This window comes from Mustela lutreola, chromosome 1 (genome assembly GCF_030435805.1).
Source record: "Mustela lutreola isolate mMusLut2 chromosome 1, mMusLut2.pri, whole genome shotgun sequence".
Taxonomy (NCBI): Eukaryota; Metazoa; Chordata; class Mammalia; order Carnivora; family Mustelidae; genus Mustela; species Mustela lutreola.
The window spans coordinates 155,776,653-155,787,991 of NC_081290.1; the positions used below are offsets into that span (position 1 = coordinate 155,776,653).

An 11,339-nucleotide genomic window follows, 5' to 3' on the forward strand; every position below is an offset into this window, starting at 1 on the left:
AAAGGTCTTGCCTATTGTTTTGTGTATTTTTGAGGGTTGGGCGAGGAGGTAGGGGGGAAGAGAAGCTACGTGTGTTACAATATTACTGTTTCTGCAGGCCTGGAATTTAATCATACATTCCAATAGTTACTATTGTGTATGTGTGGAAAATTAAACCAATTCTGAAATTGCTTGAATTCTGTTAGAGCACATGATTATGAAATGAAACAAAATAGCATCATACATCTTTATTTCTGGTTTTCTTTCTTTCTTTTTTTCTTTTTTTTTTTTTTTTTAATTTAATTTCTGGCTTTCTTTACCTGAGTCATGGACAAGAAGAACTAGGTATCTTTTACAGATCAGAATCAAAAGCAGTTACTTCGAATTTTCTTAAATACTTTAGAGGGATCATCAGTACAGTCAGTGATGGGGGAAATGCCTACTAATTCATAGCAAAGAGAAGTCCTCTCCACGTCTCTTTTCTGAAATTTACACTTCAGCCATGTGGGAGTTTTACAAAATGTAGAATAGATCCTTTTTAAAAATCAAGTCTTCAAAACTGAAAATTGGTGGTAACTTACTGGGTTTAAAGGTGATTCTGCTTATGTTTTAGATAACATGTACTTGTCTCGACCGAGGGTCATGGAAACAGACTTCCATATCACTCTTGGCTTCATTCCTAGGCTGTAACTTACACGCCATCAATTCTGGCCAATATAGTAGAGATCATGGAAGGAAAAATGTCTCATAATTATTTTCGTGTATTTTGTAGAATAAGTTTCAAATGGAACAGGCACAAATTACTCAATCGTGTAGCAATTATTGGATTTTTGTCTGCTTATTTTTTAGTTAAATTCTGTAAATGTTTTGTTTGTTTCAGGGCTCATGCCTGTAGCACAACAGCCTGTTTATTGTGCTTCCAAGCACGGCATAATTGGATTCACACGCTCAGCAGCGGTGAGGATCTAACAACCGAACTATCTCTTGTTCTCTTTCTGTGCATATGTGAAACATGGGTTCTAGAAAGCAGAAGGAATAAATTCAGAATTCAGTGCATCTGGTTTAAAGAACGAAAAATAAATTATCCTATAATCGTGATTATAAAAATGGTTTTCAGATCCCATCAAGGAGCAAATGAAGAAGAGATCTTTTAAGAATGAAATCTCTAAACACAGATATGTTATTGAAATTTTCCTCAGGGTCAAAAAAAAAAAAAAGGAAGGAACTCTTTATTTTTAAAATTGACCCCAAATGTAAAAATTGTTAACTTGAGGCCTTCTTGAGTAGAACATGTATTGTGCTCTAGATATTACTTATTGTCGGAGATAAAAAGGCTAGCACAGAGAGATGGGACGGGAATTTACCAGAGAGAGTAGTCAAGGATGACGTCTCCCTGGGGCCTAGGGTGACAGGTGTACAGAGCTAAGAAAAATAGTGTAGGCCTGATTGACTACATGCAATGGTGGCATGAAGTAAGAATGCTTGCCTTTTTATTAACTGAAAAGGGGGCATTTTTGAATGGAACCTGAGGAGCAAGGAGAGAGTCAGAAGCAGAAGCTAGACAAAAAGCAGCTTATGGACCACAGGAATGAGCTTAGATGGATTCTGACTGCAGCCATCAGCAAATCTTTGATGCTAAGGAGTGACAAGATCAGGTTTCCATTTTCAGAAGACCGTTCTGGCTATTGTTGAGAGAATGTATTAGGACAGGTGTAGAAGAGGATAGAACAGTTTGGGGAATCTCTGCCATGATTAATCTAGGTGAGACAAGAGAAGGGCCAGACAGAATTGGAGAAGAGATGGGGATAGAGAAACTAAGATGCATGAATGGTAAGTGTTCAGTCAAAAGGAAAGATAAGCAGCTCTCATGCTCTTAATTCAAATTTATTGGAAATTTTTATTTACTTGCATAGATTTAATCTTTAATTCAACTTTTAATGAACACATAAAAGTATTACAAAACAAAATAATCCTGATGAGCACTGGGTATTATATGCAACTAGTGAATCACTGAACTCTACACCAAAAACTAATGATGTACCATATGTTGGCTAATTGAATTTAAATTAAAAAAATAAAACAATTTTTAAATACCAGAAATTTCCTATTTACAATGACAAGAATGTAAATCTGTACCATCAATTCTCATTATTTTTGGTAGTTAGCTCTATAAAATCACTTACGAACACTGCATCAGAGAATACTGAACTGTTGTTCCTCAGGGAAATGTGGGGTTCCTTCAAGCCTATGCTCACAGCATCTTGACCAATCAGTCCATACATAGCCTAGTCTTACATATATTTCTATGTGAAGACATGTTATTTAATATGCATGGTGTTCACTATGTAATATATGAACATGAGCAACAGTATTTATACCTCATGCCTGAAGGAACCTTATCTAACACATGAATTTCCTCTGTACGGCACATGACAGCCTTCCCTCGCTTGGGACCACTATGCTTGGGAGGCGTTTTAAGTAGCAAAGTCACCAACAGAAAGCACGAAAATGGGAAAAACATAGACTGAATATATCACAAAGAGGACGTGTGTTTATAATGTAAGAGCTGAAGCAAGGGCATTTTTTTGATCGTGGTTGGAACATTTGCTCTGTGCTCATCCATAAACGACCCCAAGCACTCCATGACTGTTGATTTTAAGGGTTACAAAGAAACTTTAGCAAGTAAGTAAATGGAATCCAAAAATAATTGACTACATTTTGTTTTATAAATAGTTCAAATAAAATCAATAGGTTGAATGTGAGCCAAGAAACGCTAGTCTGAAGATGCTTAAATTGTCCTCTGCATAGTGCCTATTATCAGGAGTGTCTTTAGAATCAGAGTCCCAGACTTACCCCTAACAGTATTTTTTAAGGAAATATTCTCTTCAAAGATTGTTATACAATCTTTGAAGGCAAACCTGAGATACTAATTTCTGAGCCTTGGCTTTTTACGTTTCGCTTCCTGCAAAGTTCAGTAGATAAGAGCAGCTTAGATAATCAAGTATTTTCAGGAGTTTCCCAGAAATATTGATTTTTAAAGAATTTAATTATCTGAGGCTTTCAGGAATTAATTTAATGCTTTAAGTATGTATTCTTTTATTTCCTGCTACCAGTCAACTTAACATTGTCTTTGTTAGATTGCTAGAAGGATATCTGACTAGTATTTTTCACATCAGAGTCTTTGAAATGGTTTTAATTATCAGTGTGTCCCATGGTATACATTTACAAAGCAACTGAAACCTGCAACTTTCTACTTCTGATCCACAGATGGCAGCTAATCTCATGAACAGTGGTGTTAGACTGAATGCCATTTGCCCAGGCTTTGTTAATACACCCATTCTCGAATCCATTGAGAAAGAAGAAAATATGGGACAATATATAGAATATAAGGATCATATTAAGGATATGATGAAGTTCTATGGAATTTTGGAGTAAGTAAAACTATACCAATCTTCCTTTTTATGATGGAGCAAAGTACTATCTGGACATAAGCAATAAAATGGGAAAAAATAACCCTTTAAATCTGAGAAACTAAGGGTGCTTCAAAGTGCTGGTTTGGCAGACACACTAAAAAAATATTTTTTTGGTGTCTGAATAGAATGTTTACACATTATGAATTCCAAGAAACAGAGCATCATAATGCCGTTGGCCATAATGAGATATTAAAAAACAAACAAACAAACAAACAAACATGGTGTTTAGTTGCCTGTGGAAGTTATGATACCTAATTTGACTAAATTCCAAGCAATATTCACATTTACTTTTTGTGAAATTTCATATGGCCCCCTAGATTCAACCGTTTTCCTAAGAAATGGTTTCTCAACACACGTATTTGGCGAACAGTGTCTGAGCTCAAGCAATTGGTTTCACAACACAGAGTCATAACTGTCATGACAAAGGAATTAGACCATCACCTGGGAGCAAACCATGCCTCTACCCTGACCATAAACTTATCTGTCAACCCATGGATACCTCAATTTTCTCACTTATAGAATAGAAATAATGCTAAAATAGCATTTTTGGAAAGTCCGCGAATACATTGATATGTGGAAGGTTTTTAAAAGAGCAACAAGTAGATAATAGATGTTCAGTTAATGTTTTCTATAATTCCTCACATTTCTATTTTGATACCATTTTTATCTGGTAAGCCTAAGATCTACTATAAGATAAAGATGAGAAAATAATCATTTTCTAAAAAAAAAAAAAAAAAAAAAAAAAAAAAGAAAATAATCATTTTCTGAACAATAAATATAAGTTCATAAACTCTTCCTGTCAGAATGGCATGGAAATCTACCACTCAGTTTATCATCTGATTTAGTTGATATCTATCTAACTGACTAAAATATGGAGGTAACCATAGCTTCATGATATCCAGTTCCCTATTACATGTTAAAGGTAGATTTTTTTCAAAAACAATTCAAAGTGTAGTGATAATTATGCCTTATGTTGGGTTTTTAAAAACCAATGTTCCCTTTATTTTTAGCCCATCAATGATTGCAAGTGGATTAATAACACTTATTGAAGATGATGGTTTGAATGGCGCTATTATGAAGATCACAACTTCTAAGGGAATTCATTTTCAAGACTATGAAACGACTCCATTTCATGCAAAAACTCAGTGAACATCTTACATATCTGCCATAACAAGAACAAATGACTTCTATTAGACTATAACTTCATTAGAATATAGCTTTTTAAATGAAATGTAATTATGTTATTCTCTGAAGCTTTCTTCCATGCATTTGATATTAACTTTATTTCTAAATGATTAGTTAGGTATTTGGATAAAAATCAGGAACTATCAAAAATAAGGATGTGAACCAAAGCTAACTTGATCTTTATAGTCCATGTAATGATTGAAACAAAGAATATCCAAGGAATATTCTGCATTTCAGAAAACGTATTTAAATTTGTGGTACATAAACATTAATGTTTTTCAGAATATCATTTTAAAGGAGATACTTGAATTGTTATTTAATCAATCCAGATGTAAAAATCTCATTTTGTTTTTATGTTTTCACTTGAAAAAAGAGAAGCTACCTAAAATGGCAAATTTTTAGTAACAATAACTTTTACTTATATTCCATCTTTCAGCTGAACATTTCAGCTCTTTACAGATGTGGCATATTTTGGGACCAGTAGTTAAAGAATAAACTACAGTGTGAATATATCCCAAATGAGGAATCTGATGTATGGGAAAATGAAAAGTAACTGGCTGAGATATTGATCCACAGTTCAGCCTCCCATCTAGGAAAACAATTTCTTTCCTGTTTGCTTACTTTAAGAAATTTAATTTCCTCCAGAAATCTCAGGAATGAAATATTTAACAGTTATAGCAAAAACGGTAGTGCTCTTAAGATATTATATTTAAGATCACCTCATTAAAGAAAAAAAATTCAAATGTAACATTTTTCAGGTTACTTCATTTGTACCAAGTTCCATAGTGCCTAATTTTTAATAGAACTCTCTTCTTTTTCTAATCTCCAGAATTTAATTAGTATTCTATATATAGCTATTGAGGAGAAGAAATCAATTTTTCCACAGCCTCAGTTGTAAATGTTTTTATGTGCTCCAAGTCATAATAACAAGAGGTAAATAAAGATAGCCTGTGAAGTTTTGCTATTTTCCCAGTCAAGTATTTTCAGAAAGGATCAGTAAATGCAACTGCTTTGGGTAACATTATTTGCAAGCAATTAATGCCACAAATAGTGAAAGCACAAGATTTCCAAACCAATCATTTTTTCATAGAAAATTGTATAAGTGATTCACTCTGCCTGTTAAGTCCAAAGGTCCCATCTTGGAGCAAATGGCCTCCATGTGAGAGACTCATGAGGATTTTCTAGAGACACCGGAGTGTTACCATCACTTGCTCTGCTTTAATTCTGCCATAGGGAAATACTGCCTACTGTATTCACTTTTTAGGAGTAATTTTAATAAGAATAACTCCTGTCCAGAGTTTCACATAATGTATTTGAAAAGCAACAATGAGCATCTGTGAATGTCTGATAGAGAAGGATTATACATTGTGGTGGCAACTCATCAGGGAATAATACAGGCATGTGGCAATGTCACTTACCTTACATATTTTCCTACTGTAGTGTTAACCGCTGTAGCTAAAAACTTCTCATTTATAGATGATTTTCTTGTATGGGCACCCTTTAGTATACTCTGTGCTTTGAATGGAATTTGTTCCAAATCAGTGAACTCTGCAGACATTTAAAATCAAATACGGAGTAGAACTGAAAAAAAGGGAGCTATGTTGTAAAAGTTTATTTTACATTAAAATGTATCTGCTATAAATAGCTTTTTAAATAAATATATACCGCTATACAATATCTCGGCATACTGGTTGGGAAAAAAAAAATTAAATTTGGGGGAGGGGAAGCCTTAATTTCTTTAACTGTATTTTTTCAGTGAAAATCCTAATGTAAATAATATGTATTTTTTTTTCAAATGTACTTTTCTTAATAAATGGGGAGTTCCCAGAACAGCCTAACTAAAAATATGTGGACAATGAAATAAGATTAAGACTTGATAATGGCATTGAAATGTCCAACAAACTTAATTTTTGTATCCAAATAATTTCAGATACTTACTGTGCCATTTAAAGTTTAAGTGACTATGATGATTTCTATTTTTCTTCTATCTGTTCACAAGTTGAGGCTACTGAAGAGGTCTGAGGATGTAAATTTTTAATAAAATTCAGTGATTTCGCATACTAAATATCATCTGAAGGGGAGCTTCTTTCTCACATTTGAATTTCTAAAGGTGAATTTACTCATGCACTGGCGGGGTAGGGGGTGGGGGGTGACTGTCTACTGGGTCACAAATGCTGGCTTCAGTCTTTCATCTCCTCCCTTTTGTTAGCTTCCCTCCTAGGCAGCTCTGTCCATATGATGGCTTCAGGATCGATAGCCAGAGTTTCACCAGCTTTCAGTCTGGCAGAAGTACTTGTTTCTGACAGCAGATCTCATTGGCCTTGTGTAGATTATGTACTGGGTACTGAGACAGTCTGTGTGGTCAGAGATCATTCTGCTTGACCAGAACCAGATGACATGCCTCTCCCAGAGGTAGTGAAAAAAGAGCATTGCGGGACAGGAGAGGTGGGCAGGAATAATTCCAAGTGGAAAATTATGCTGCCATTACCAAAATGTGGGAAAATATGCTGAGCTAACAAAAGCAGTAGAGGAAGACAGAGTGAACAAGGATTAGTAATAACTTAATCTCTTGGATAAATCTGTGAAGACTGTTATGGTTCCTATAGCACACCTAGAACCATGTTTTCAAAACTCTGTGGGTCACATTGACTAGGATATGGTGAAAGAGAATGGAAGAAAATGAGTAGAAAACACAGCAGTTGTCTCATGATATGTAATATATACATTCTCTATCTAAGATCTTTATTATTGTGAATCACAGTCAGTTTCAAAAAGGTTCAAAAGCTACTTGTTTTAATATTGACTGCAAGCATTGCCTCTAATTTTATTTTTGAATTTCTAATTATACTACCATTTTAATCCAATGGTTCCATTCAAACGTTTTAGCACAACTTCTGTTTCTTACTAAAATTTCATTATCAACATATAGTTACACTAAATTTTAACAGATTTTTTTTTTTTTTTTTTTTTAAAGACAGAGAGAGAGAGCACAAGCAGGCAGAGGGGCAGAGGGAGAAGGAGAATCAGACTCCTTGCTGAGTACAGAGACGGATGCAGGGCTGGATCCCAGGACTCTGAGATCATGACCTGAGCCAAAGTCAGATCTTCTACCGGCTGAGCCACCCAGTTGCCCCTTTAAAAGAAATTTTTATGTTTAATTTTAAACCATTAAAATATATTTTTGACCCAGATTTCAAATGACACTTTCACACATAAATTCTCTCATTCAACAAAAAATTCCCAGTTACTTTGTTGATACATTTATATGTACATGTTTCAATAAATTGTGTTCTATGTGGATATTAGTACAAATATTAATGCATTGATTAAGATCTGATCTGGCAGAGCATTCAAGTCTGAGGAATCTAATATGGGGAAATAGATGCAAAGGTTTTAGAGGAACTGAAGAACCAAAGGAAATGGATGGGATGACAAAGCAACCAGCAGGAAGGCCCGATCACCTCCATATCTTGGTGGGATTCAGGATGGTGTCAGAACCCGGAAGCAACTGGGAAGGTTACCAAGCAAGGCTAGGATTACAGGGTTGGAGCTGCCTGGTGGGAGCTGGAACCCTGCAGGAGGCAGCCACTGCCAGACATGTCCCCTTAGGAGAGAGGAGAGGATGGAAATGATCCTGAAATCTCCTATCTGCCTGTCCTTCAGTGTTCTGTTCTTGAGGAAGGAAAATGGAGTTTGCAGGATCTGTCCATTGTGATACAGGGCTGAGCAATATAATGGAAGGGAATGGATTTGAGAATAAATAGACAAGTGACAGACACAACATACATTTGATATTTATCCTGCTGCAACCATAGATTTGAGCTTGCTACTTAGCACCCACTAGAGCTTATTTTTTAAGAGCCATGAGTAAAGATAGCACTCTAACTCCATAATAAAATAGTGCAGTGGTCTGGGGTTTGGTTGCACAGTAGCTAATGACCCTGTAGATAACTTGCAGATAACTAACAGCCCATGCACTTATGCACTCAGATTTATTACTAATTTATTACTAATTCCTATCACTCATCCTTAAGATCATTTGTCTTGTTTGTTTTATGCTGTGACTTTAGCTACGTACTTAAGAAATACTGTTGCAAAAATAAAAAAAGAAATACTGTCTCACCATTACTGCATAGAAGCTAAAAAAGGATTCGGTGATACTAAAACATGTTGATCATCATAGTAAATCCTATCATGCTTGGGCTCAACTGGTTGAGTTTAAATTGTAAGAGAATGAGGTGGTAAATTCCCAGATTTAGTTTGCCCTAAAGCAACTGCACGCTAATCAGACACCATTATCTAAAATTTAAGTGTGTAAGTGTAAATAAACTTTTATTTATCTGCCCTTAAATTCATATATGTGCATATATATACATAAGTTTCATATACACGAAGAGATAGATGATATAGGTAAATAGATAAATAGATGATAGATGATAGATAGATAGAATGGAAGAACTAGAATAGATCTCTGGCTTCCAAATGTTTTGCTCCTGTAATCACAAATGAATTTTTAGAACTATGTATACTTTGTAATCATTGAGTAAGAGTAGCAGAAGATTCAGACATACCTGGAAATTCGTGGCTTAACATAATCAAACTTTTTTCTTGGCTTCCACAGCAATCCAATGCTAGTATTCAGAGTGCAACTTTCCAGAAGTGGTTCAGGATCCTCTGCCTTATAGCTCCACTGTCTAGGGCTTTGGGGTAGTTTACTTTCAGCAGTAGACTGGGAAAGAAAACTGCTTCTTAAACATTTCAGCCTGCAGGTAACATAAATTATTTTTACTCATAGCCCATTGGTGAGATCTAGTCCTATGACCCTATCCAAATGCAAGCAATGCTGGGAAATGTAGAATCTGTAGACACAGGCTTCCCAAAACAACTCTATGCAATAGAAAGGGAGCATACATTTTTGACAAGCAAATGCATTCTTTGTGTATTTTTTGCCACACCTAGCAATCTCTATAAAGCCCTTGCTCCTCACACTGAATACACACATTCCTGCTCGAGGGAAACAACCTAATATCCCATGCAGTTACCACATGCAACTCAAATCCAGATCTCCAGTAGATGCACAGTCCTCTCCATCAAGACATGTGGCTTCTCATGAGCAGTGACCTGTGAACTCAAAAGAAAATTTATCTAACTTGTTCACACACACCCTTTGTAATGATGACCAGTGGTAGAAAATCTACAATAAAATCTCTCTTGGAAAAGGGGAGACCAGGGTCACTGATCAATAGCAGTGGTAGCAATCCTACAAGTAAGCATTGTGAGGTCTCTCTCCTGGAAGTGAGGAATTTCCTTGTCCACTCTCTGAGTAAACTCTGGGGATTTGAAGTATGGTGGAGCTGCAAGACAGAAGGAGCCTGAATCCTTAACTCACCGTCTTGGAATGCTGCCCACTATACACCTACATTGAATTCTGTGTCTGACAGGAATAAATTCTATTTGGTTAAGTTTCTGCAATTTGGGGATGCATCTCCTATAGCACTATACCTTAGCTATACAGTTGTTATAGAAATGGAATGCTGCCAAACAACAACCAAATCCTACCTATGTGGCATTGGCTTAGTAGGTGATAGTGGGCAGTGAGGCTAGAAAAATGGAGGACGATGTAAAGCAAAAATAAAACGTTTGCTAATGATATTGCTTCTGTGCCTTCTGAGGATGATTTCTAGGTGAAGAGGTTGGAAGACAGAATGCTAGTAATGTGTTTGAGTATTTTCTGGATACATTTGCAAGGCAGAGAAACCAGAGGTGCGCTCAGGCTGGAACTGGCTAGTTTGTGATAAAAATGGCAGGGAGAGGAGAGTAAAGAATCCAGAAATTTGGAGCCTTTGGGTTGGAAAATTTAACTGGCTTTAGATTTCAAATACAAAAAGGTAAGACTAAGAAGTATTTTCTACATTAAAGATGTATTAAAAATGCATTAAAGTATAAAGTCCCCCATGTTTATAGCAGCATTATCTATAACACCCAAATTGTGGAAAGAGCCTAAGTGTCTATCGACTACGAGTGAATAAAGATGTGGTATCTGTACACAAAAGAATATTGCTCAGCTATAAAAAAGAATGAAATCTTGACATTTGCAACTACATTGATGGAAGTAAAGAGTATTATGCTAGGCAAAGTCAGTCAGTCGGAGAAAGACATGCCACATGATTTCATTCATATGTAGAATTTAAGAAACAAAGCAAATGAGCAAAGAGATAAAAAGAGAGGCAAACCAAGAAACAGACTCTTAACTATAGATAACACACTGATGGTCACCAGCCACCAGCGGGGAGGTGAGGGGGGACTGACAAAATAGGAGATGGGAATTAAGAAGGCACTAGCTGTGTTGAGCACCAGGTGTTGTGTGTAACTTGAACCACTATATTGTACACCTGAAACTAATATTACTAATTTTACACTAAAATATTACTAATATTACACTAACTGGCATTAAAATAAAACTTAAAAAAAAGTATAAGTCTGCACAATTGCTAGACCTCCTTATCTCAACACAGCTGCTTTTGTGCTGAAAGAAGAGAAGAATGTGGGGAGGAGGTACAAAGAAACATCAGGCTTGAGAATTATGACTACTATCACAATTAAAGATATTTGAGATTTTTTTCAGGTAAACAAAATTGACTAGAGTAAATAGATCAAAAATCTACTAATTTTTTAGAGAATTGCTCAGCTAAAGAAATTACA

The 11,339-nt window shown here is 35.6% G+C and overlaps 1 protein-coding gene across 1 annotated transcript in view; it reads left to right on the plus strand.

Annotated features, from left to right (window-relative positions):
- Positions 1-6,702, plus strand: part of HPGD (15-hydroxyprostaglandin dehydrogenase) — a 29,064-nt gene extending 22,362 nt beyond the window's left edge. The window contains exons 5-7 of the mRNA XM_059177490.1: positions 860-936; positions 3,247-3,410; positions 4,463-6,702. Of these exons, the coding sequence (XP_059033473.1) occupies positions 860-936; positions 3,247-3,410; positions 4,463-4,601 (380 nt within the window). The 3' untranslated portion in view covers positions 4,602-6,702. The remainder of the gene's footprint in view (positions 1-859; positions 937-3,246; positions 3,411-4,462) is intronic.
- The last annotated feature ends 4,637 nt before the right edge of the window (positions 6,703-11,339 follow it).